This window comes from Bacidia gigantensis, assembly GCF_019456465.1.
Source record: "Bacidia gigantensis strain McMullin 20006 chromosome Unknown contig_231, whole genome shotgun sequence".
NCBI classification, from domain to species: Eukaryota; Fungi; Ascomycota; class Lecanoromycetes; order Lecanorales; family Ramalinaceae; genus Bacidia; species Bacidia gigantensis.
The window spans coordinates 837,115-863,542 of record NW_025408598.1 but is presented as its reverse complement, the minus strand read 5'-3'; the positions used below and the strand labels follow the sequence as shown (position 1 = coordinate 863,542).

At 49.0% G+C, this 26,428-nt stretch overlaps 8 protein-coding genes across 8 annotated transcripts; 5 read left to right on the top strand and 3 right to left on the bottom strand.

The window, feature by feature from the left end:
* Positions 1–708: 708 nt before the first annotated feature.
* On the top strand, positions 709–3,776 carry KY384_004277 (uncharacterized protein; the record flags this gene model as incomplete). The annotated part of the gene is made up of 3 exons (XM_044812783.1): positions 709–1,293; positions 1,388–2,378; positions 2,428–3,776. 3 exons carry the CDS (start codon positions 709–711, stop codon positions 3,774–3,776), a joined length of 2,925 nt encoding a protein of 974 aa, XP_044670203.1.
* A 579-nt stretch (positions 3,777–4,355) lies between these two features.
* On the top strand, positions 4,356–6,328 carry KY384_004276 (uncharacterized protein; the record flags this gene model as incomplete). The annotated part of the gene is made up of 3 exons (XM_044812782.1): positions 4,356–4,469; positions 4,926–5,025; positions 5,862–6,328. 3 exons carry the CDS (start codon positions 4,356–4,358, stop codon positions 6,326–6,328), a joined length of 681 nt encoding a protein of 226 aa, XP_044670202.1.
* Positions 6,329–6,555: 227 nt separating this feature from the next.
* Positions 6,556–8,475, bottom strand: KY384_004275 (uncharacterized protein; the record flags this gene model as incomplete). Its single annotated transcript, XM_044812781.1, has 2 exons — positions 6,556–7,906; positions 7,955–8,475. 2 exons carry the CDS (start codon positions 8,473–8,475, stop codon positions 6,556–6,558), a joined length of 1,872 nt encoding a protein of 623 aa, XP_044670201.1.
* Positions 8,476–9,523: 1,048 nt separating this feature from the next.
* KY384_004274 (uncharacterized protein) lies at positions 9,524–10,498 on the top strand (the record flags this gene model as incomplete). Its single annotated transcript, XM_044812780.1, has 2 exons — positions 9,524–9,919; positions 9,971–10,498. The coding sequence occupies 2 exons, from the start codon at positions 9,524–9,526 to the stop codon at positions 10,496–10,498; spliced, it is 924 nt and encodes a 307-aa protein (XP_044670200.1).
* Positions 10,499–11,877: 1,379 nt separating this feature from the next.
* On the bottom strand, positions 11,878–13,860 carry KY384_004273 (uncharacterized protein; the record flags this gene model as incomplete). The annotated part of the gene is made up of 2 exons (XM_044812779.1): positions 11,878–13,119; positions 13,168–13,860. 2 exons carry the CDS (start codon positions 13,858–13,860, stop codon positions 11,878–11,880), a joined length of 1,935 nt encoding a protein of 644 aa, XP_044670199.1.
* Positions 13,861–19,704: 5,844 nt separating this feature from the next.
* Positions 19,705–20,216, top strand: KY384_004272 (uncharacterized protein; the record flags this gene model as incomplete). The annotated part of the gene is made up of 2 exons (XM_044812778.1): positions 19,705–19,985; positions 20,033–20,216. The coding sequence occupies 2 exons, from the start codon at positions 19,705–19,707 to the stop codon at positions 20,214–20,216; spliced, it is 465 nt and encodes a 154-aa protein (XP_044670198.1).
* A 3,148-nt stretch (positions 20,217–23,364) lies between these two features.
* KY384_004271 (uncharacterized protein) lies at positions 23,365–23,886 on the bottom strand (the record flags this gene model as incomplete). Its single annotated transcript, XM_044812777.1, has 2 exons — positions 23,365–23,434; positions 23,690–23,886. 2 exons carry the CDS (start codon positions 23,884–23,886, stop codon positions 23,365–23,367), a joined length of 267 nt encoding a protein of 88 aa, XP_044670197.1.
* A 771-nt stretch (positions 23,887–24,657) lies between these two features.
* KY384_004270 (uncharacterized protein) lies at positions 24,658–26,232 on the top strand (the record flags this gene model as incomplete). Its single annotated transcript, XM_044812776.1, has 4 exons — positions 24,658–24,676; positions 24,753–24,953; positions 25,007–25,788; positions 25,882–26,232. The coding sequence occupies 4 exons, from the start codon at positions 24,658–24,660 to the stop codon at positions 26,230–26,232; spliced, it is 1,353 nt and encodes a 450-aa protein (XP_044670196.1).
* Positions 26,233–26,428: the final 196 nt, after the last annotated feature.

Sequence of the window (26,428 nt, the reverse complement as noted above, 5' to 3'; positions counted from 1 at the left end):
AGAGCTCGCCAGAGTATCGGGGTTGAGGGGAGGGTCGAGATTTCTCCAAAGCCGCCCGGTTTTGAGCCTAACCCCGACGTGATGTAGCGTGAGCCTTGGCCCCGCTGTAAGGATTGGCATTTCTGTATGCGATCAAGCCCTCGCCCACGAATTCCCCTTGACTACCTTTACCATCTGTCGTCTCGTCCAGCAACAATCTCTGCTGTATGAGCTGCCATCCGAGAACTTGCATGATATAACTCCCTCCTCTCTGTGTAAGAGTTTTAACGCCTTTGTAGCGTTGCAAACCAGGTCTGTCAAGCACAAACGCACAACCTCAGCCGGCTCCGAGGGGCACAATACATACCACCTACGACTTAGCGACTTCCTGTAATACGCCTGCAACAGTATCCTTCGAATCTCTCAACTACGAGGGGTTCCCTCATCGCAGACTTCGCAGCTCTTATGTGAGACTCGGCTACCCCTTGTTCCTGCCACCCGGCTCCATATCCCGAAACCTCGAATTGCCCCTCGGTCTGGAATACAAGCCAGTTCTGTAGCCTGCGCGGCATTCAGGGCGTGTATGCGAAACTGGGCAAAACCCCGTGAATCGATCTTACAAAGGGCGACAAGTTCTGGCTGCGAGGACGTCCTAGATCCAGCGTTCACTACTTGAGAAAAGGCATGCTGGCAACAGAACCAGCCAGAAACGTCTTGGCTCAGACTACCATGGCGACCTACCAGCCTCGAGGCCAGATGAATGGGTCGAACTCAAGCTTTGGGTCTATCAACTCCAATTCACACTCAAACAGGTTTACTTCAAGCTCTGCCACGTCGAATTTCAGCTATGCAGAACAACAGGGCTTATTCCCTCCGCCGCTACCTCAAACATTCTCTCCTCCTCCGATCGAGGCTCCACAACCCACACAGAACATCATGAATCAGCGAGCTGGTGCCGACAGCTCGCTGTACCAGATTTGCGTTAATTTAAAGAAAAGGTTGTCGGATGTTCCGAATTTTCAGGAGCACATTCAGGAAATGAACGATGAAGAGGCAGAAGATGGCGACTACATAGATCCAGTCACAGCGATGTGGAACTGCTTAAGAAGGGGTTTTCCACTGATGACAGTCTTCAACGCTCTCAAACCGGCGGAGTACTTGCGCGTAGATTCTTCTCGATATCCAGAATCTAAAATTGGGAAAGCTGCAACGTTCAAATTCCTGCAGGCCTGCTTGAATGAACTCAAATATACTCCACCCGAAGTTTTCCTTATCACTGATCTTTATGGCGAAGATACTACTGGTTTCGTAAAGGTGAGCCTTTAACGTCTTCCAATTTGATTCGATTGCCATTTGATTCCCGCAGGACACCAAAATTTTGTCTCGCTAAAAGCTTACACAATCGTAGGTCACAAAGTGTGTCAACAAGGTCTTGGATCTTGTTCAAAGGCGAGGGCTACTCTTGGAGCGTGTGCATTCTGTAACAGAATTAGAAGACGATGTGCCTCGAGCAAAGACGCATCGCCAAAAGATTGTCGAGGAGATTGTCAAGACTGAACGCGACTACGTCCAGCACCTGGAGACCTTACAGCAATTCAAGAACGAGGTGGAGCAAAGTTCAACCATCGCTGGTGATGCAGCACACGACATTTTCCTTAACCTGAATGCTCTCCTTGATTTCCAACGGCGATTTCTCATTCGGATCGAGCAACAAAATTGCTTACCAGAAGTTCAGCAAGACTGGGGCAAATTGTTCTACCATTACAAAGACTCTTTTCGAGTGTATGAGCCCTTCATTGCCAACCAAACTCGTTGCCAGGAGGCCATTGAGAAGCAGTGGGATAAATTTTCTCACGCTCCACTGTCACCGGATATCAAAGGACTGGTCGACAATCAAACAACCCTTCTAAGCTTTTTATTGAAGCCTTTTCAAAGACTCTGCAGATATCCTTTACTTCTGGAGCAGCTCCGTGACAAGGGTGGGCTTGAAGAGACACGTTGCAGGAATCTTGACGATGGGATTAGTGCAGCAACTTCGATCTTAAATCGTGCTAACGAAGCAGTGAGCAGAGAGCAGCGATTAGATGCGGTGCGCGACCTACAGGAGCGTGTGGATGATTGGAAGGGCCATCGAATCGACCATTTTGGTGATCTATTGCTTTATGGCGCCTACACCGTGGTCAAGGGCGAAGGAAGTAAAGAGGTGGAACGCGAGTACAAGGTCTACCTCTTCGAGAAAATACTTCTTTGCTGCAAAGAGTTCAATCTGAGTAAACAAAAGAACAAGATGCTCGGCAATAGCAAGACACTGGTCGACAAGAGGGGAAAGCCAAAACTCCAGCTTAAAGGTCGCATCTTTATGCAGAACGTAACGGACGTCTTGACCATATCCAAAGCGGGTAAGCGAGGGCACGATTTCATACCCCTACTTGCTAACCCATAGCGCAGATAAAGGTTCTTACACTATTCAGATCTTCTGGAAGGGCGATCCTGGCGTTGAAAACTTTGTTATACGTTTCCTAGATGACAAAACCATGAAAGACTGGCAAGAGAGCATCCGCAAACAGAAAGATGCTCTGAGCGATACTTCAAGAAGATCGCGCGAAAATGGCCCGTCTTCAACGTCTTTCAGGTGGCAAGACGACCAGCCTAAGCCAGAAAACCCCTATCGCGAAGAAGATGGGGATGAAGATGACCATAGTAGCCAAGCGACCCTTGTTCAGTCCAGATCAGGAATTTCAAGCAGCCGCAACGCATCAAATACAAGTCTGCGCTCGATGGGCACACTGCAAGGATTCAATCGCACTGGACATCCTAGATTCACTCCTGAGCAGGGCAGCAGTCATCACAATCCACCACTCAGTGTTAATACAAATGTCGCGCCGAACGCTCCCTCCCCGGGAGACTTTGGGGGTCAATCTTATTTCTCACCTTCAAATGACTCTCCGAATTCACAGCGATCAAGCTCACAAGCTAGCATGTATGGTTTTCCAAGGCAGCCTGCGCCTCCGGCTGGCTGGTCGTATGAGAACGGCAAGCACAGGACTGCACCTGCTATGCCTCGAGCACCGTCTCGAGAGGGTTCTGCTCGTCCTTCCATACCCGGCTTAGGGCCTCAGCATGCACAAGCACAAATAGCGCAATCTCAAAGTCGTCTACGTTCCGCTAGTACGCCGGATATCAATGGCCCAGGATCAAGGCGGGCACCGAATGCACAATTGCAACCCCCACCTGAGTATGGTCCTGTGCCGCCCATACCGAACAATATTCGAATGCCAGTCAATCGCAGTCAGACTGCCTCGCCGCTTGATGCACATCTGGCAATTAGAAGTGTTGGGCATTCCCCCGCGACACCACAAGGGATGTACGACAATCAGAGCCAGCGCTCGCATCGGCGCTTAGAAAACGAACCCTCTGCCCCAGTCATACATGAACCTGCAAACCCTCCAACCTCACACCCTGGACTCGGTTCGGGTCGCGAAAGTCTCTATCCTACACAGCTGAAAGTCAAGGTCCTTTTTGACCCGCCGCCTAGCCACATTACCATAGTTGTACCAATCACCATCAAATACCGCACACTTGTCGACCGCATCGATTCTAAAATGGCCCGAGTTTCATCAGCGTCGATTGCCAAGGGGACGGCTCGGTTAAGATACAAAGATCAGGAAGAGGATCTTGTGGCTATCAATTATGACGAGGATGTAGGGGAAGCAATTGAGGAGTGGGGTGCTATCCATGAACACAGACTGCGTCAAGGCATCACCGACGACTTCGAGCTATTTTGGCAAGAAAAGTGACCAAGTCCTCTGAGGCGTCGTCCACAACTCTACACATGGCGGGCAGTGCCACCGCAACAGGCTCCCAAAATTCCTTGGTGCGTACTCGACCATGTGGATACTGATTCCGGAGTCTTCGAAGCGCACATCAAGAGCCTTGTTACGGGTCATATATGCCATATCTTGGATCAACAGAGACGAGAGGCAGGATTTTCGGGTTCATATTACAGGTGGTGCCGCAAGGCATATCTATCGTCTAGAACGACTATTTCGTTCTTTTGGAATAAGATTAGCTGAGCATACACAGTGTATGATAGGCTGGAAAGCTTACGATTTGCGACGTCAGCGATGTTTCAAAGCTTGGCGATATGGTGGAGTACATGGAGTAGAATGGTGAAGTGGTCTGGCAAACGCCGTTTGGCTTTGCAACGAAGGAATGAGTAGCATGACAGATCCTTTTTGGATGAGCAAAATGCCGCTTGCATAGCGTTAGACAATTTAAAGACATTGCCAAAGCTCTCGGGTCCTGAGATCGCAAGTTTACCTTTCAATTTCAATGGTAGTCACATACTCTCTCCCGCGCAAAACTCATGAGCCAATATGGGCTCTTACTACAACGTGGACGCCATTTTGACTGAAGCAGAGAAAGTTCCCTGCACATTCAACCTCGATCTCCCAGGCTTAGGTTTCTTGGACGAAAACCCTGGAGACGACGTAAGCTCCGCATCTTCAACAACTTTCTACTTCCTATAGCTACGCGTTCTCCAATGCTCATGCATTACAGAGACTCAAAAGCTATGCGTATTTCCTTCATCAAATATTGATCCGTCTTGTATTCTTAGATTCAGGCGAATACCCCGACTTCCCTACCCCTCTGGCTTGCAACTCTCCTCGCTGTTCAACGTCTTGGTACCGGCGCCCCAATCTGCACCCTTGATCTTCCGCCATGCATCGGAGGAAACCAAGAATTGAATGCACTGAAAGCAGACCCGAGGGTCGTGGACTTGAGGCGGTGGTGCAGGCATTACTGGGCTTTCGCGGCGAGAGTAATGGAATTGTGGGAGGAAGAAGAGATCGGAGGGGCTCTGTTGGACGTATGGATCCAATCAACGTCTACATTGGCTTTTATTGCTACACCGTGAGATGTCTTGCTGACGGATTCGGCTACAGACATTCAAGATCAGAGCTGCAGAAATTGCAGATTATGCTAAAAATCCTCGGGGTGCACCTGCAGACTTTGTGCAGAGGCTAGATGAGACTGAGTTACAACGTATGAGTGTACGAAACCTCGAGCATTAGAGCATCTGAACTAATTGCACGGAAGTGTTCAAGTCTGCACGAGACAGCTCAAGAGCCATGCGAGAATGGCTGGGCGAAACAAAGAGAAAGATCTAAAGATTTCCCGGTAAAGTGGGAGGCGGAGTCCCCATCGACAACAGATTCTCGTTGGTGGGCATCTCTAGGTGTACCAACGCTGATTTTGTCGGGACTGAAGGTGACTGACGAGCTTATGATCTGGACGGCTCGTGATTCTCGCGAGCTTCAAATCCGCGCTCGAGTGCTTGAAGCATGTGATCAGAAAGTGATCAGATCTGAAAAGCTCATTAAAGAATAATGCAAGTAGGGGATGACGATGAGAGCAGCTCGTCTGTCATTTTGCGCCTTTCTTCCTCCTCACTTAAATTAAGTGTCGGAAGATGAGGATTTTTCATCAAGCTGTAGATTCAAAAATGAAAACACCTCAAATGCCCCACTACGTCACAGCCTCGGTAGGATCATCTTGTCGAACGATTTGCAGAAATCGACTATTCCTCCCTACACTCAGCCAATGCTCAAGCGCACAACCAATCTGATTCCATAATAATGTCGTCCGCATTATTTCGTCCGTCAGCTGCCCGTAGCACCCTCAGAGCAATGTCCACGACCCCCAAACTCTCCGCACCAGTAACCATGACCTTCAGTCGTGGGAAAGCTACCCTGCCAGATCTACCATGTATGATCCCTACAATGCCTGCAGTTCTTTTGATGTTTTGCAATGCCATCAATTCCCTTTGTTCCTTTCAATTGAGTTCCCAGTGCCACCCGCTAAGATTTCATGATCATCAGACGATTACGGCGCCCTCGAGCCCTCCATCTCCGGCAAGATAATGGAGCTGCACCACAAAAACCACCACCAAACGTACGTGAACTCCTACAACGCCGCTGCGGAGAAACTCGCCTCCGCTTCCTCCCCCGACGCCCAGATTGCCCTCCAACCGCTTATAAACTTCCACGGCGGCGGCCACGTCAACCACTCGCTCTTCTGGGAGAATTTGGCCCCCGCAAAATCTGGAGGTGGCGGCGAGCCTAACGGAGCTCTGAAGCAGGCAATCGATACGGCATATGGCGGTCTAGAAGGGCTCAAGAAGGTCATGAACACGAAATTAGCCGGAATCCAGGGGAGCGGGTGGGCTTGGTTGGTCAAGGATACGGAGACGGGACAGGTCGGAATCAGGACGTATGCGAATCAAGACCCCGTAGTGGGGCAATTCAAGCCGCTGTTGGGAATTGATGCTTGGGAACATGCTTATTAGTGAGTTGTCATGTTCCGGAAGGGCCAGGCTAGATTTGCTAACGGTGCTATGAAGTTTACAATATCAAAATCGAAAAGCGGAGTACTTTGGTGCTATTTGGGATGTGATAAATTGGAAGACAGCAGAGAAGCGATTTGCAGCAGCTTGAGTATAATTCTAGATGTGCAAGCAGAAAGGTAAAGCACAAGTATATTGAAAGTTGCATGATACACAATCTATCCTGACCGCTATGCAGAACTTTCAATGACTAGTATGTACTCATCTTCTTCCTCCTCCACATTCATGAAAGGGTCTGGAAGTCTTACACTTTCTGATCTGACAATGTTGAGACACCACATCAAGACCGGTACTGTAATCGAAGGGCTATTGTACAAGGATTGAGGATACTTCTGAACGGTCTGACGTATTGCTTCCCAGTATGAAGCTCCGATTGCAGCTAGCTCGTTGACTTCAGGACTTCTACTAGGTTGGGAAGATGGGGACTTCCAGGACGTGTCCATTGGGGTCGAGGGGGACCCATACCATATTTCCAAAAGCTTCACCCAAGATATCCACGGAGTACCTGACGGATGGTTGTCATCAAAGTCGCTTCTCTGCTGAAGGACCCACAAGCCGCATAGCCACAAGGCAAAGACGCATTCCTCGCCGCCGCGTTCTTTGATCTTAGCCTCATTTCGTGTACCTAAGGCGAGATGGATGAGACTTCTCAGATCCTTAGTCAGAAGCTTGGGACCATTATGGAGGGCTTGCTGAAGTCTCCAAACGCTGTTCACGGTACTTGCCTCCAACAGCGCTCGAACGTTGCCCCGAAGATTTGCGATGACCGCATCCAGTATCTTCAGCTGTTCGTTTCGATACAACGCCGCCATAACCTGCCTTTGGTTTCTTGGCTTGCTCAGAGCTCCATTGTGATGTCTAATCTCCAACATTGACTTTTCTAAAAGCATGGTTGTTGTCGCTAAAACATGCAATTTGTTCCTGCACAAAGAATCAGCAGTCCATTCGGTTTGAGAGCTGGCCCAATCTAGTCTATGTCCTCGCTGTTCGCGCTCATTCTCGACCGCAATTGATGAGTGTTCTAAGAAATAGGAGCTGAATTGATACGGGCTCTCGATGTTGTTTGGAGGCAAGCACTTCTTCAGCCAGACCGAATGTTGCTCAGAGACTTTGGCATCGTTCTCATCGGCGCCTTTGGGCTCATTTGGGGTTGCTTTTTGCAAAATTGAGATTCCACGGGATTCCTTGATGGCCTGAATCCTGTTCGATACTACAGAATTGAAACCCAGCCCGAAGGAATCGCTCGTATTGCCAGCAATGCAGAATCCATAGCCAATCAACAACTCCTCATTACTTTTGGGTCCGTAATTATTGAGAACCTCACAGCCAGAATGGATAGGCTCGTCTACGCTGATGGTGTACCGGTCACCGTCAAGGTTCCACACAACTTGAGCAGACGGCGAGTGGTTTAGAAGGTCTAGTCCTGGCACTAATGCAGGGATGTCCTCATCTGGCTTGAAGACAGAAGCAACCGGGAAACTTCTGGAGGTCAGCACTGTTGTCGCCCATAAATATAATTCCCTGAATGTTTAGCCAAGTACTCCAAGATTGGAATTGTGGAGCACAAACCATGTCCAAGGATTCCAATCATACGTGGCAGATCCAACTCGCAGGATCTTCATCGAGTCCTCATATTCTTGTCGCCACAATTGAGTTCGTCCTAGAGTAGCTGCGCCCAGATTGGTACCCTGCAACCATTTGAAGTCTTCCTGGTCGTAATAGAGGGTCGTATTCAGGCCGTTTGAGTCACCGGGCTGAGGTAATCTCTGTATGTACGGTGACCAAAAGGAATCTTGCCCGAGCAGAAGTTGTTCAACCAAAAAGAACCTAAGGCTGATGATTTCGTTGCCGGTTCGGTTGGGAGCATTCCTATTCAGAGACTCGAGGAGCGAGGAAGAATGGGCAGCGGCGAACGAGACCATCAACGTCTTGGGACAAGAGACGATCTTACTTCCACACTCAAGCGGTTCAGAACCAGGCTTGACACGCAGAGCATTGCCATTCGAGCCTAGGGCAATCTCCATAGACGGGTGCAAGTAGCCTCCATTGTCAATGAACCACGAAGCAAAAGCTGAATCAATTTGCTTCATGTTAAGTATTGCCAGATAGTGCACAGCCTGTTCTCAACAGAAGCTAGATATGCAAGAGCACGCATTCTGAGCCTTCAAAAGCAAGATATGCAAGGTCAGCTACAATGCTTGGGAGACACTTGAAGTATCATGCTCAAGGAGATTACAGAGGATTGATGGATAGTGGGGAACTACAACAACAATAATGACAGGCTGATAAGCTTTGCCAGACGTCAGAAATGCGCATAATGTTCAAGAATGGGCAAATGAACAGTTGCCACCAACAATGGGGGGAAAATGGCTATCCTGCAGCACCCGAAAGACTGTATCTTACCGGTCGCGCCTGTAACGCGTAATTAAACTAACTGTTTTACGCCTTAGCTCAATATGAAGTTAGCCTGGCAGTACCCGCTGAACTCTCTGCTCCCTTATCTCGTCGTGATTGTTACAATTGACACAAGAACCCCTCGTCTTTTGCCAATTCATGCTCTCTATATCTCTCATAGTAGGTGTGCTGCTCCTCCTTTATGGTTTGTGGAAGATAGTAGTTTACCCCACCTTTTTCTCTCCTCTTTCCAAGATACCCAATGCCCATTACTCCTCGTCCTTCAGCCCATTGTGGATGTTATGGAAAAGATATTCGGAACAGGAGAATGGTGCCATCTATGCTGCACATCAAAAATACGGCAAGATCGTCCGACTTGGTCCCACCGAGGTGAGCGTGGCCTCTGTAGACGATGGCATCCGCCTCATCTATGGCGGTGGTTTCGAAAAGGATGCTTGGTATCCTAACCAATTTGACAACTTCGGGTAGGTAAGATGGCTTGTGGCTTTCTCCCTTGCTGAAATTGGAAGTGTCCCTTGTATGTTCTCTATGGCGGACAGCAAGCCTCACTCGATAAGAAAGAGAATGATCTCCAATGTTTACTCCAAGTCCTACCTTCAATCTTCCTCTGATCTTCGAAAGATATCTATGGTCTTGATCTTTGATAAATTTCTGCCCTTCCTCGATTCTGTAGCCACAAAACAGACTCCGGTGGACATGTTGCTTATGAATTACTCCATTACCATGGACTTCATCCATGCTTTCATATTTGGCTTGGGAAACAGTACAAATTTTTTGCAAGATCCTCATACCGCGCGAGAATGGCTCGATATATACGCAAGTCGACGACCATTTCGATTTTGGGACGGTGAACTGCCTGCAATCAAAAACATGTCAAAGAGATTAGGCGTTCCCATTGTTCCTGCTTGGGTAGCGAAAGCCACATCGTATATCGAGGATTGGACCTTTCAAAGCTGCCAAAAAGCCAAGTCATGGACGAAGTCAATTTCCACGGACGAGGAACACGAACGAAAGACTGCAGCTGTTGTGATCGATCAGCTCGAAATGGCCGTTGGTAGTAAAATTGCTCAAGATCCCTCGCTCGGTCCACATCATCTGCAAGTGGCTTCTGAGGTACTTGTAGGTACCATCACAATTGATTAGATGCAGATCTTCTGACTTGTTCCATAGGATCACCTTGCGGCAGGGCATGAGACTAGCGGGATTACCTTGACATATCTCTACTGGGAGCTGTCTCGAAACGCTGCTCTGCAGGATTCGTTGCGAAATGAGTTGTTGACACTGAATCCGCAAATTGAGCGTGTTTCAAGCAGTCCTTCAAGAGAGCTTCCTGATTCGCGAATCATCGATGGGCTTCCACTTCTGCATGCTCTGCTCATGGAAACTCTTCGAATTCATTCAGCTATACCAGGGCCTCAACCACGAAAGACTCCCTCTCCTCCAATATCTGTAGCAGGAAGCCCGCCGTTGACTCCTGGGACCAGAATCAGCGCTCATGCATACAGCTTACACCGCAACCCACGGGTCTTTCCAAATCCTGAGGTTTGGAACCCTTCACGTTGGCTTGATTGTAGCGAGAAGGAGAAAGCAGAAATGTCGCGGTGGTTTTGGGCTTTTGGTAGTGGAGGACGGATGTGCATCGGAAGCAACATTGCAATGCAAGGTTTGTGGACCACCCTAATAGCCAAAAATCACTAATTAACGGTGAGTAGAAATGAAGCTGATCACAGCAGCCATTTACACGAACTTCAGATCTAGTATTGTTGATGATTCGGATATTGAACAGATTGACGCATATACTGCACCGCCTAAAGGCAGAGTTCTGCTCGCATTTAGTCACCTGACCAAATAAGAAGGATCTCAGCTATAGATACTGTAATGATTTTCATAACTCACGATGAAGAAATTGAACTTAAGGTCTTTTCTCACTCAAGAATCACAGCCCTTGTGCGTAGCTTCCTGGGTCATTCTAGCTTTATAGGATTTTCTGATACTTCCCACTCTCACAAAAATATCGAATTGATCTCCAAACCTAACGTTTACTTTCAGCATCCAGTCATCATCCCATGATGAAGCGTTCAGCTTGGAATTCGGCTGGGTCATGAGGTTCACAAGAGGTAGGTTGTAAACAGAACTAAAGGCTCTGTCAGCAATTGCAGTGATGATATTGAGCTAGAAAGGCCCAAGCAGACAGCTCGATTCATTTCTTGGCCGGAATCAAGAATGACGCTCTTCATGCCTTCACGATCCCATTATCAGGAAAGATTTATAGATTAATTTCACATTTATTCGGAGCACTAAGGTATCTCTCAATTCTACTCGCTGAATGGGACCAATTTAATTCAGATAATCAGTATCCGAGAACGGAGTCAAGATAGACCGGAACTTACAGATCCTTTCTGATCGATGCACTCGCTGACTCTTTCGAGCTTTGTGAGAATCTAGTGTTTGCAGCTCTTCGCTATGCAGTCTGCCTTTGACAAGCAACGGGCTAAACTAGCACACTTTGATTTCGTTACGAGACGAATCTGATCTATATGGCACGTCAATACGGTAGGGAGTAAGACGTGCCAAAAAAAAAAAAATCCACAATCTCGAGTCCAAATGGAAAAAGTGCTATCAGACTGGTATTTTCAAGAATCATGATGTCGATGGAGATATCACAGAGGACGACGAGCAGAACCTGGGAATGATTTGTTTCTGAGCGATTATACTATGTTTGTAAGACATCGAGACGTGTGCTTGACCTTGTCTAATTCGAAGGTATCTAACAAATTGATGTTACATGCAGAGAGAGTTGATAGCACATTCTGGTGGTGGAAATATATACAGAGCATTATTCTGGCTCACCTTTATCTGAAATTTGTGCTGGTTCTGGGTTCCTAGAAATTGATTCAATGAATTAGATCGTATTGTCAGGCCTATGAAAATCAAAATATGTCGATGCTGAAATTGATGGCAAGCGGGTATCGAGCTCTTCGTATCCCCAAAATGCACATCAAAAACAATTGACAGCCGACCAGCGCCATGCAATCCACGGGAAAACTTGTAAGACGCGAGTCCAACGCAGAGCAAATCTACTTCTTAACTCCTCTCTTCTTCCTCTTACCCTTCTCCTCCTTCTCCGCTACCTCCACCGTTCCGCCTTGCAACTCCGCCTGCTCTACCCCCTCCATCTGCGCTAGCTTTTCCCTTCCCTCAACGAACATCATAAGATCTCGGTTCTGATCGTTCAGCTCCGTGTTCTTTCCTTTCAGTTCGTCAACCTCGGTTCCCAACAACTTGACCCGCTCGAGTAAGGACCCGTTCATGGCTTTCTCATCACGCCATTCCCGCTCCATCTTCCTCGCCAGGGTGGTAGATGCTTCGGCCCGGCTTCTCTCACGATCGCGGTCTTTCTCTAAGGAAGGGAGTGTACTTTGTAAGAGAGTGTCGTGAGAGGCCTGAAGGGTAGAGAGTTGTTCTGAGAGAGCTGCGCAGGTCTCATTGGCTCTGTCGGCGGCCGCAGCGGCAGAGGAGGCTTTGTCCGCTGTTCGAGCGAGGATTTCTTCAAAGTAGGTGCGTTGAGATTCGAGTTGAGAGGTCAGGAGGGATGTGTATTCAAGGGTTATGTTGTCGATTTTCTCGCGAGGAACAAGGCCGTCATAGTCGTGATCGAAGGCAGTTGAGGATGCGTCAGCCGGAGCGGATGGTTCTAACTCGACGAACTTGCCGCCACTCTTATCTTGAAGGATGCGATGGACGTAGCCATCTGTTGCGTAATCCCATACTCTTTGGGTTGTCATGTCCATGGCGAAGCAATGGCCAGTCTGTTCGAAGTGAGTAAAGGCATGGGCTAAGTCGTATCGACCACACCCAACATGCCCGCATATGAGACAGATCCATAGGTTTTCTTCAGCGTGGCAGACCCTGCACTCGTTCGACACAGGCTGATCATACGCTCTCAGTGTCGTACACTTACTGGCGCTCACGTCGTCTTGCGTGTATCGACAAACGGGGCATCCCGACCCTTGCCATTTCTGCAGACATGAGCAGTGGAAGACATGCTGACAGAGAATGGTGAATAGACCTGTCGACTCGTCCATGCGTTCGAGACATACAGGACATGTAGGAAGCTCGATAAGAGCGGGCGTAGGGGGCGCCATGGGCTTTGTGGACCGAGGGGCTTTCGTTTGTACTGCTATTGCTGCAGTAGGAGACTGGACAACAGATGGTGTAAATGGGTCATTCCTCATATCTGGAAAAGAGTTCTCCTGCCCAGGCTGCTCATAGGTTTTGAATTCGATGGACTTCACGAAAACGACATGACAATACTCTGGCTAACGCCCATTAGCTTGCGATTCCTCTGCCAGTTGGTCTTATCGTACCTCCATCCCATCGAAATGTTTTCCATTCCATTCTTTCCTCCACTCTCTTGCCCTTCTCCCACTTCTGAACTTCATCAGGACCATATATCTATTGCTCCTCTCCGTCCTGACCATCCTGAAATGACTGACTTCTTCTCTTGTCTTCTCACCAACGAAACCAAGGAAGTCTGACGGTGTAAGATATGACGGGACTGCTAGAATGCAAAGCGTTGTGCAATCCTCATCCTGGAACCTCGACGTCGTCTTTGCGTCCGTTTTTGACGATACATCTGGGGTCTTGGTTTGCTTAGACGACACAGGTTCATCGTAAAGATCTGGCGTTGCTTCTGCATCTCTGTACAGCCGCACGACACCTAAGCCAAGCTCCGCTTCTGTAGATTCTATAGGCTCATATCGTCCCTTTGTGGCGGAGCTTCGAGGATTGCCAGTCAAACCTTTCGAATGCTTCCCTTGTTCCTCTGTGATGACGTTTGAAGTCATACTAATTGTTCGTTGTAGGATGCGATCATACCGCCAATCCTTAGACGAGAAACCAGTATGAGAGTGTTCCGGTATTTCATCTATAGTCAAGCTGCTATCTACCGAGCTTCTGGGATCGGCAATACGGCTTTCCTCTGAAGGCCATTTGGAGGATTTGTTCAATGATAGCTTACTTGTGAAGTCGAAGGTAAGGTGAAAGAAAAAGGAGGGCATATTCGCTTGTCTTGAGATTGATCATCTTGAGAGTTTAAGAACACAACTCCCGGTTTGGACAAGCCCGCAAATAAGTGTCATGAAATTCGTCCAAGGTATCGCCACAGGCTGGTGGATTTGTCAGGCCTTCCAGTGGTGGTGATGCCTCATGGGATATACGAAGATTAAGACGATCAAGAACACTATTTGGCAATCTGGAGATTTGGTTGCAGTTTCATAGAGAATATCTGAAGCTATCGAGGCCTAGGCCATGCCTCCTACTGAAACTCGCACTCTCCACATAAATTTATGAAACTTGCACCCTATTGATGCCGCTAAAAGACAAGATTCCTCACCCTGCCGCGTTTTCTAGAACCCTACTGTCCCCCCCGAAGACGGAGCACCAAGTGCAACGTGCTCTCTTTCTGGATGTTGTAGTCGGACAATGTACGCCCATCCTCTAATTGTTTACCAGCGAAGATAAGACGCTGTTGGTCTGGTGGAATGCCCTCCTTATCCTGGATCTTAGCTTTCACGTTGTCGATGGTGTCTGACGATTCAACCTCGAGTGTGATGGTCTTTCCCGTGAGTGTCTTCACGAAAATCTGCATGCCACCTCGTAAACGGAGCACGAGATGCAGTGTTGACTCTTTCTGAATGTTGTAGTCTGAGAGGGTACGGCCGTCTTCAAGTTGTTTGCCGGCGAAGATGAGGCGTTGTTGATCCGGGGGAATTCCTTCTTTGTCTTGGATTTTGGCTTTTACGTTGTCTATCGTATCCGAGGACTCAACTTCAAGCGTGATTGTCTTTCCCGTAAGAGTCTTGACAAATATTTGCATGCCACCACGGAGACGTAAGACTAGATGGAGAGTCGATTCTTTCTGAATGTTGTAATCCGAAAGGGTGCGGCCATCCTCAAGCTGTTTACCAGCAAAGATCAAGCGTTGCTGATCAGGCGGGATTCCTTCCTTATCTTGAATCTTCGCCTTAACATTGTCAATTGTATCAGAGGATTCCACCTCCAAGGTGATAGTCTTGCCCGTAAGGGTCTTGACGACTATTGCCAAAGGTCAGCAAATTCTACAGTCAACATACGCTTTTGCTACCTACAAATTTGCATGCCTCCGCGGAGTCGAAGGACAAGGTGAAGGGTCGACTCTTTCTGGATGTTGTAGTCACTCAAAGTGCGACCGTCCTCTAATTGCTTTCCAGCAAAGATAAGGCGCTGTTGATCAGGTGGGATTCCTTCCTTATCCTGAATCTTTGCCTTGACATTGTCGATTGTATCGCTAGACTCTACCTCAAGGGTAATAGTCTTACCGGTGACTGCAGACTGTCAGCATCTGCTGCCAAGGCCACTTTTGGAGCGGGGTCAACTTACGGGTCTTCACAAAGATCTGCATGGTGGCTAGTTGTGTAAAGTATTGTAGAGTATTGAAGGGCTGAGATACTTTGACTTGGGTAAAATGATGATCAGTTGTGTCGTGGGTGAGGAGTGATGATGGTAGTTAGAAAGGGACGGAAGGACAGTGAAAAGTGGGCGGTTTTGTAGGTCGGAGCCTGCTGACACAGCCTTCTCTTGGCACGACGAAGGGTCCGCCACACTTGACCGAATCGGCTGGAACGCTCTCGAATGACGCAACAACCCAATCAAGCAATTGTGTCATAGAGTAGCACAACACTGACGCGAAAGATGAACTTTGCAGTGTGTTGGACTACGTGACTACGTGTACTACGCTCAAGACGTTACAGAAGTGCGACGGAATCGGACCACGAGGCATACTTTTATATGTTTTAATGTTCGACACGCATGCTATCGAATGCACGCTTTCCCACATCAGTCCCCATACATCCAGTCGATCCTGCCAATCCTATGAGCCCATCAGTGCAAATGCCATCCTAAAAGCCTTCCGTCCAGTCATGTCATGGTACAGCTTGGTGTCGTAGGTCCCGTTTTGGAAATGGCTTGACGCCATATCGCAAATGTCGTAAGTGCTTGTAGTATCGAACGAATACAAAAGTCACGGATTCCCGCGGAGGGTAAATTTGTGTTTTAAGAAGTAGAAAAAACAAGAAACAAATCAAATGAAATGTAGCCAAGGTCATAGCCGCTACGTGGAGCTCATGAGCTTCGTGACTATCCAGGTGGTTCAGCTTGCCGGTGATCGTATCACCAGTTTGGACATGAATTTGCTGGATAGTGAGTCGAAATCATCGCAGTCGAATTTCGTATCACATCTAGTTCGTAAGTATTGATCTAGAGACATGTTAGCTTAGGGCAGATAAAATCTGAAGCACAGTGTTTCAACGCACCATGTCGCGTAACATGCTGGCGGACTTGCGTTAGCGCTTCACAAACGGCTGGATTAGAATCGAGCGCGTCATGATGTTTTCGCGTTTCCCACTCTTGAAGGGCCGGGAGCTTCTGGGAGATAGCGTGGAAGAGGCCAACGACAACCTTGACAGGAATGGATTCCATATCGGTACAGAATTGGCTCACTGCGTCCTTGTCCTACGAGATATCAGCAACATCGTCGACGAGAAGGGCTATGGACTTACTGGGACACGGTAATGACAGTCGAACTGCATCTCCTCCCATACAGCAAGCAAGATACATGCGACCATAAAGATAGTAGGCCAGTTCCTCAATTTTTCCTTCGAGTAGACACTCGAATACATGGACGACAGCTCTTCCAGTATGTCTTTTTGTAATACTCGCCACATGTTGGCCATGGCGACCTTAACTTGGAAGTGAATCATGACGGGAGCCACCGTCTTGCCATAGAACTTTGAATCCTGGTCGTAAATTCTGCCCAGAAAGCCCTCCTCATCTGGGATACCCTCGACCATCGTTACATGCTGAGTCAGGTTATATGCTAGCAAGAACTTCAAGGCCTTTTTGATGACTGTGGTCTGTTGCCGCTGGTAGTAAGCATAGATTGTCTTTAACATATCCGTCACGAAAGGTGTGCCTCCAAAATATTCGTCGATGAAGTTTTCAAACCCATGCTCGACATGTGCATCCAAATAATCAGATAGGAGGGTCACCGATATGCCCTCCATACCAGCAGATAGCCTAGCAGTATTCACCTTATGTGACGTAGGAAGATCTTGTATGGTTTCCACCCAATCAAGACCGAAGCATCGCTCGTCTCTAACGTAGACTTCGCGGGCTTTGACTGGTAACAGGTGGCCATATCCGTGGGTGATGAAAAGTGTCCTCTCGGGGTTTGCAAAGCCTTTGATGTTGTCAATAGAAAAGCCAAGGCTGACATGACGCTCGTAATCCGCTTTCCAGTCCTTCATGAAGTAGCCGATTTCCTTGATATCAATCCTGGTGCAGGGGACCTGCCAGAGACGTGCGTGAGAAGGTAAGCAGCCATGACATGGCTCGCCTGTGTCGCACTGCCGATCAAGTTAGGGCATATTTTAGCCAAGGGCCATATTGACTTACTGTCTTCTTCAGGAACTTGCAACGGAGACAAGCACCTAACCTGCGAATATCTGCAGCTTGTTTTCTCTGGTCCGGTCGTAAGGGACCTCTCCTTCTTCCGACTCGCTTGTCACTCTCGCCTTTGACAGTTTGGGACTGCCTCTTGATGGCGGATTTTGCCGCTTTCACGCTGTTCTTTCTCTGTGGTCTACGTCCCGGGGACACTTTGCTAGATAACATTGGTGAACGCTCGGGGGACTTTGACATTTTGATCTTGACTGGAGCTGTTGTCGACGAGCTTAACACTGGAGTCGGCTGTTTTTCTTGCTTAATGTACACCTCATCGAGAACGTCGGGAACCTCGGCATGATGATCCAATCCTCCAACTCCGTCACTACTCGGAGATCCAATTGCATGGGAAGCCACGTCGACATAACTGCCCCATGGTAGACGTGTGTGATTCTCAGCATCCGAATATGAGGAGTCGGAGAATGTTCTGCCGTGAAGCGTTTCGCCTGGATTGAAAATCGCTTGGTTATCCGAATATGAGCCGTCAAAGCCCTGGGAATAATCTACAGATGCCCAACCGTTGTCGCTGCTTGAAAGCGAGCGCACCTCCAACAATGTATCAGTCGGGGAATTAGGCAGACCTTGACTGCCTATCGGCATATTCGACATGCCGTGGTTGATAGGATAGTTAGCCAGGTGATGTTCAAAGTTTTGCCAATTGAAGGGCACGTTGTCCATGTCATTGTTCAGAGCGAGATATGAATTATCCATCGTATTGATGGGTGCACCGAACTGACTTTGTTCGGGGAGCAAGCTTATGGGTGAAGAGCTGTAAGCAAAGTAATTCTGATTGTTGAGATCTTGGGCGTAAGCAGGGTTCAGAGGGTAAGCTTGACTCGTAGCAGGTTGCGGTGAGTATGACCAGTTTGAGGCATTGGACTGGTCAGTCGCCGGCGCTTCCTGTTGGGTATTCATGGGCTGGTGGTAAGTCTCAGGAGGATTTCGGTATTGAGCTGGGAAACCATGCTGTTGCCCCGTATGCTGGTCAAGCTGCAAGTGAGTTTGGGTTGGCACCTGGGACGGCAACCCCGTCTGGTTTTGTTGGGGGAGGACGCGATTGTAGGCTTGATCGTAACCCTGGCTTTGGGGTCTCATCGAAGTTGGCTGGACCATTGGCTGGAGGCTGATCCGTTGATTGTGAAGTGGAGTCGTGGACCGCTTGACGGCGTTGGCGTTGGCGCCAATAATATTTTGCCGTTGCGGTGAGTCCATTTGCTGGGCAGCGGGAGGGGGCGGCCATGTTATCCGGGGCGAATATGGATATCGCATGGCTCGAGCATCATACCCGAAGCCAGCGAGGTCCGAGTCCGCCATGGTAGGGGACAGAATCCGCTCGCTGACTCAAGATGGAGTGGCGAAAGTCAGGAAGGAAGAGCCATTGCCAGAGAAGACCACTTGTCAGACCGTGGAATCTTCGCTGGCAGGGGCAGACGGAGTCGGAGGTGGCTTTGCATCCGGGGGGAAGCTAGTAGAGAAAGCTTGAGGGGTTGTGGTGAGAGGAAAAGGCGGTGAGAGAGAAGCGTCAAGCGTTGCAAGTCGCTCCCACTTCTTGCCATAGTCCCCACCTGCAGGTTAGGGCAGAAGTGCCAATCAGGGTCGAGCTCAATGCAGCTAGCGGAAAGGGCTTCTATCTTGAGTTTAAGGCGCCATGCCCATCATACCCTACCCTCGATTATCCGATCGTAGTGCAACGCCAGCACCCACGTTGTAACGACCTGGCGAATGACAGCCCAGCCTCACCATTGAATAGTAAGGTCTCATGGTACGGAAGGGAGAGGGAGGGAGCGTCAAATCCCGTCGAACAGGTACAGCGGAGAGATCATGGAGATGGTGACGATGAGGTCCATTCTGGAATCAGTCCATCACCCTGCGTCAGGGCCTGATTATTGTTTCTGGGCAAAGCAGGCAGTCAGCACAAATCCATCATGCATGCTACCCAATGAGATGCTTTTGGGCCGCTCATCGAACGACCTTGCGTAGCAATTCATGTATTGTGTACGGTAGAACTAGACCACGCTCTTCTTGTCTTGTCGCAAACACGCGTCAACATCTGCGACATGTGGGGTTTTCTTTGCGAGGAATGGAGGTTCTCAATGATCGATTCCTTCGGCGCCATTCACCGTAAATGGCAATGTTTCTGCTTGACTCTTGGCAGGGAAAGCGTTCGGACGTAAAGATCCGTCATATCGAAAAGGCCATTTGTGACAACAATAATAAGTCATGTCTTTATGCCGGCAATGCAGCGTTCGTTCCATAGGCGGCGGCAGAGACTGTTCCGTTTCAAACCATTGCCAGCATCACAAGTAGCTTTTCAACGTAAGACTTCTAGATGCCGAGCCCTTGAAGATAGAACACAACGCGACATGTCTACAGATCCGCTCGAACTTGCCTCACCTGTCAAAGATGAACTCGTCACCGAGACGTCCATTCGTCAAGACGAAGTCGTCGAGGAGTGTCTGCCCCTCCTTGCAGACGATCCTTTATCTGTCCCGCACTTGAGGCGTGACGACCATACTGCCTTTCTAAAAGACCGTCTTCACAACGCAACCCATATCGCATACGACGCTTCGAGACCTTGGATACTCTATTGGTGTCTGACAGGGCTTTGCGCTCTGGGCCAAGATGTGACTGTGTACAGGCAAAGGTATCTTGATTCTAGTGCTGGAAAACAAGCGTGTAACGTTTCTCTAGTGTTATTGAGACTCTCACGCCCGCTCAGAATGCAGGCGGCGGCTTTGGGGGAGGCCATGGCTTTCTATCACACGCTGCGCCTAGCTATGCTGCCGTCTTGAGTCTGGCAATGGTAGGTGGGGAGGAAGCTCTTGATCTAATAGATCGACGCGCACTGCAAGTTCAATGGAAATTTGTGATGTAATTGTATATAAACTGACAAAGTCTCCTCAGGTGGAGATGGCTAGGCCAAATCAAACAGGCAGATGGGGGTTTCAAGATGTGTGTAGGGGGCGAAGAGGACGTGAGAGGTGCTTATTGCTCGCTAGTCATCCTTTCTTTACTGGGGCTACCTCTCGAGCTGCCCTCCGGCGCCCCTTCACGGGCTCATGGTCTTACTACTTTTATGGATGGTCTACCCGAATATCTATCTCGCTGCCAAACGTTTGAGGGCGGTATATCTGGGGCGCCGCAGACGGAGGCTCACGGTGCATATGCTTTCTGTGTGCTGGCCAGCTTATGCATACTTGGACCACCAGACGAGATGTTGCAAAGGTACGGCAGAGAAGCAACTGCAATGTTGTATAGAAGCTAATGTACGACAGATACTTAGATGTGCCTCTGCTGATCTCCTGGCTCTCTTCTCGACAGTATTTCCCAGAAGGGGGTTTCTCAGGTCGCACCAACAAGCTAGTCGACGGGTGCTACAGCCACTGGGTAGGCGGGTGCTGGCCACTTCTTGAAGTAGCCATTCGGAGAACAACTATGCTCCCTCGACCCAGTGTCGACAGCTTGTACAGCAAAGAAGGCTTGGTAAAATACATTCTTTGCTGCTGTCAGGCTGAAATGGGAGGTCTAAGAGATAAGCCAAGCACGTGTGTAGCCCAATGGCCTTCGAACATAGCCGGCCTTTGACTAACCCATGGTGTAAAGGCAGCCAGATGCGTATCATTCCTGCTACACGCTCGCAGGGTTGAGCTCAGCCCAGCACGGCAACGCTTTTCCAGAATCTGCAGGATTAAACTCATCGAGTTTTTTGACTTCCGCTTTCGAGTGGACATCGCAAATAGGCCCTGGTGCAGAATTTGTAACGCAGGAAAAGTCATGGTGTGAGCCACAAGACACTTTACTAGGTGTTCATCCTATATATGTGATCCCCTGGGAAGCAGTGGAAGGTACGCGGGCACATTTTACTTCCAAACCTGGCTTTTGAAGAAGCATGTAGGCATCAGCCATATGGCTTTTGTGTTGAGGTTTCGCACCTTGTGTATCTGCTTATCCGAAGAATGCCACTGGTCAATGAGCTTTGAGTGGGTCAAGCATGAAAAAGGAATTGAATAAGAAGCAGAAATATAGACTAGTTCAACAATATAGCCTGCCGTATGTAGCGCCAGGCTAACGCCCTAGAGTTTCCCGATTCTTTTTTTAATTCAATTGGTATTCTGAACAATGCAGTCTAGCGGCCTGCAAGGTCCTCGGTGAAGTGAACGCATGCTCCGAACGGATCTGTGATCATGTTGAACCCCTAGTGGCAAGCACTCAATCAGCAGGCGTGATCGAAAGCAGCCCAGATCCTAGCTACATGACTTCCACATGCCGGGTCAAACGTGCAAGCCGTACCATGGATCGTTAGATCGGGAGGGGAAAAGCGCCCCCAATTCAGTGAGGAATTGAGACACCAGACGGTAAAGTCGCCACAAGCCTGAACTTCAGCATAGGACATAAGACGGACAACATGACGCAAAAGGCTGAATATGCTTGGGTCAGACACGCAGCAGCTCACGATTGGTACGGAACACCTTGGCTTCATACTAGCCATCATCTTTGTGGGGACCCTGGCAACCTGCGTGGAGACATAATTAATTGCCCCGCGAGTCCTTAGTCTAACGGCCTTTCTCCGAAGGTTGGATTGGCTCCGAGGCATCTTAGCTTTTTCAAAACAGCGTTCCAACGCATGCCTGCGCTACAAGCGCATTGCCAACTCATCAAAGCATGCATGGAGCTTCAGCCTGGTTCCACGCCTGGATTTGCCTGTCTGCCGATCTACGTTACCATTACCGCGGAATCCTCACGCAAACCTCTTTGTTTGCGGGGGTAGATGTCTCAAAGGGAAAGCGAACGACGGCATGGTTGTTCGACTCTGGTCGTCGAAATTGGGCTACTGTCGCTGCGCTTAACTAGCACAAACTCTCGGACCTGTCAGAAAGTACCTCCTGTTCTCAAGATACCAAAGGAAATTGACCTAATGCCTAGGCGTATGCGCTCGCATTCCAACTCGCTACCAAAGAATTTTCTCCGTCGTCGGAGCTTCCGTTCAATCGGTCGTTGCCACGCTGCCAAAGGGGTTGCCTTCTGGAGCGTTTTATGTCAGACAATCGATGAATCGAACACCGGTCAAATGGAGTCATGTCGACTAGAAGTACCCAAACTACTTTGCCTATGCGATTTGAAGACTTGCGATACCGACCATCAGGGACTGGACCTATGAAGACCGTTCATCTCTCGGCGAGGCGTCTCGCCCGCCCCTAACGCGCATCACTAGTGTCGTGACGGTTATAATGATATCTGCGGAGCTGCACGTCAATCAGTTGTCTTTCCTTGCCTGGATCGGCCAGACTCGACTTTTCTCATAGGTCAACGGCCTGCTCAGCGCCCCTAGCGAATGGCCATTGACTCTAGGTTACGTTCAATAGCAAAACGTGCGCCAACGCATTGTCGCTTGAACCTCTTAGTCACTCAGCGGCCGACAGCAAATGCTGCTGCAGGGTAGGTTCACCATTTACCAATGCCTGGCGAGAGATCTTTTCTCCACTGTGCTTCTGTTTTCTGCGTAATCGAAGTGCGTTCATATATATCTCGTTCCTTCACACCTCGAGATTAATCTGCATATCCAATTCTCCGACCACGTTCTCCTTGGGTCATCTATCCGACTTAAGCGAGCCTAGACCTCGACATTGACATTGGTGCATTATAAATACCCAAGGCCAGTCCAACGTGAACTTGTTGGGTATCAACGACTCAAGGACCGTCGTGACTACTGGTGACGCTACCCTTTGGACCTCACCAGCTTCTCAAGTACCCGCTTGGACAAGTGCCATTGATCCCGGATGGGGTATTATCAGGAGTACCTTTCGAGTCAGTGCCTTCCCTTGATGTGGCGGCCACTAGTACCTTAAATGTATCTTCGAATCGGATGCCTGGCATGAATCGATCTCTCATCGCTGCATATCCCCTTTGAAGTGGCGTTCCACAATTGGTTCCGATTTCCTTTTTCGATTTGGTCAAGAAAACATCCCGAAGCCGTCCCATAGGCGGAATCTTTGGATCTGAGTTTGCAGCAACCCTACATTGTCTTACCCCCTGATGCTTGAGAGGGCTTCCGTTTCATGTTTCAACTGACCATTCAATTGGGAAGACGCTGATCTCTAGGTCGTATAGATCTGTGCTACCGACGGCAATGGCCCGAGCCTTCATACACATTGTTCCGACAACGTGCGGGTTTTGCATGCGTTGCCCGTGTCAACAACAGGGAATACCAGAGTGATCCTGGTCATGACAGCGTACCGTTAGCCCGTGAGGATGCTGCCATGCAAGCCTACTGGAGATGCCAAAATTTCTCTCGTAATGACGGTATGCATCCCAAGGACCAAGGAAGAGGCCAGAATGTGCAGGGAAGACCCATTGCCATTGGTACTGAAAGGGCCAGTACATACTCGGATGATTCCAGGAGCGGAACTGGCAGCGGTGAAAGCAGCCCAACGAGTGTTGCCGCCTTTACCGCCTACGAGCCTAAACATAGGCCCAAGGGGAGCAGCGGAAGCAGCGGCAACAGTAGTAGTGGTAGCAGCAACCGCGCCAGGAGCTCGAGACACCATCGAAGTGGACGCTATTAACTTACCTTGGGATCATCGCTCGTACAAAGCCTACGGAGGAAATAGCCTTGATCATGTTTGAGCCCGAGCCAATCATGCCTTTCGCGACTGTACTACCACAATGCATGTGCATCTTATGGATGACTGACGGTTTTACGACACGACTAATGATTATCATGACCCACATAGACCATTCGTTAGAGGTCGCTTCCCCGAGAGGAGACAAGCATTCTTCTGGTGGCCAATTCTGCTTCCAGGCATCTTTTGAGCGAGTTTGTGGCCTTCCAATTGAGCATTCGACATCGACCTTCTGCATTGAGCCATAATATAATATCGACACGGCAAGCTCTCAATTGAAGACATTCGCTAGTCCTTTTTAGCATAGCGTTCAAATGAGATATTCGGGGATTGACGACAGTCACGATCAAACTAAGATAGATTAATCAAAATCTTTTGACCGACGTTAAACAATTTCTCTGTCAAAATATTCGCAAATTTCTCATAAAGCGAGAGTGCTCTAGCTTAACTACCTTATTGGGGAAAAGGGGTTGCCAAGAAGTGAGCAGACGCCGCGTCAAAATCGCGTTTAATATCATAGACTTCAAAACTTGAATTCAGGTGGGTTTGTCAGACCCAGAAGGTCTAGCGTTGGCTATCGAGCAATTTCCCTTCTCGTTCAATGTATATGAATGGTTCGATGCATTTGTGTCTGTCGTATTCAGCTCTCTACTGCATGTGAAAGCTACGTTCGATGACAGCGAAGTATCTCCGACCATGTTGGGCGTCTCTTCTAGTGAATGGCCATGCTACCTTGAAGTCTACATTTTGCAAAACAACGTCAGGTAACAGGCTGTTACACCTTGGTACAGGAACCGCGATTCTAGCGTGCAAAGGCTCCAGACACCAAGTCAATTCGCCCTGTCAGCGGCAGATCAGAGCACAGACTTCAGGGGGCTTTGAAGATGCCGTCGGGCAGGAGAAAGAAAAGCAGACTAGGACGCCTTGGCATCGCGAGGGGTCTCAGCTACCACCTGTCAGGCGGCCGAGGTCTGCAGGCGCAATGGTAAAGGGTAGGCTCGGCTTTGAGGTTCCTGTTGCGACACCTTTGCTGAGGCGGCCATAGGAAAGCTTTTGACTACGCCATCCCGGCTTCTGAAACTGATTTTGCCGCTTTCGACTCTGGACAAGAATTCCGACAGGAAGGACATCGAGCCTCTAGCACTTTTAGTACATCCTCAACAGCCCCTTTCATACTTGGAGCGATTGATACAGTCCGAAGTCCCGCTTATCAAAGGGTCAGATGGGGATGACAAGATTCCTAGGGTTTATTTCAGAGCAGAAGACTCACAAGAAGACAAGATCGAGCCAAAGGCCCCTGGTGAGAAGAAAGATGATACCCCTGAGGATATGTTTGACCCGACGGAAGAAGAAAGTGAACTCGAAGCAACAAAGGTCGACGGGGAGACCATAAAGACTGGGATATTGAGGGATAAGGGAACAGACACAGAGATGGCACCGCAGAATAAAACTGAGAGCAACAGCGATCTTGGCCAGCAGGAACAAAGAGAGGGCGCTGACGAGAAATTCATCCGTTGGTCTCCATCCACGGAGATTGGCGATTTCATTCGGGATGCGGCAAGAAGTAAGGAATTCGCGGTCGAAATCGAAGGCGCAGCGCAGGAGATCTTAGTCGGAGTCCCATCATTCAACGATCGCACGCATTTCCTGCGCTCACGACTCAGAACGAGTGCAAACAAAATTATCGACATGGCAGCTATCAAGAAAGAGTGCGACATGGCCGCGCATCGTGGCGCCCAACGTGTAGCAATGGCGGGTGGGGGAATACTCGTGAGCTATTGGATTGTAGTTTACTATTTGACTTTTTACACTGACCTTGGTTGGGATGTGAGTACCCTCCTGCCCATATCGCGCATCGATCTTTCTTTGGACAAGGTTTCTCCAATATGGCAGTGCTTGGGCTGACGCTCAAATGTACAGGTGATGGAGCCCGTCACCTACCTCGTAGGATTGAGTACCCTTATTGGCGGTTATCTCTGGTTTCTATACAATAACAGGGAGGTATCCTATCGAGCAGCCCTGAATTTGACCATCTCACGTCGACAATCGAAACTATATGAATCGAAAGGCTTCGATCTGCCGCGGTGGGAGTCGCTCATCGACGAAGCCAACAGCTATCGGAAGGACATCAAACAAATTGCACGCGAATACGACGTTGATTGGGATGAGAAAGAAGACGCCAAAGATGAACGAGTCACAAAGGCTATGAAGCAGGTTAGGGATGATAGAAAAGCGAAGAGAAAGTCCAAGGATGACGACGAGGACGATTGAGCGTGACATAAAGGTATCCATTTGAGGGTGATCAGCAGAAGGGGATGGTGATGAAGAATGCTGCTGTGAATTTTCGCAGCCGAAACCCCTTGGACTGCGGCCCGCTTTTACCTCATGAAAGTAAGCAGGTTATGCTGCTTCATGTCTAACAAAGGGTGAATGGGTGGCTTGTCACGGCACATCTTGTTCTTCGGTT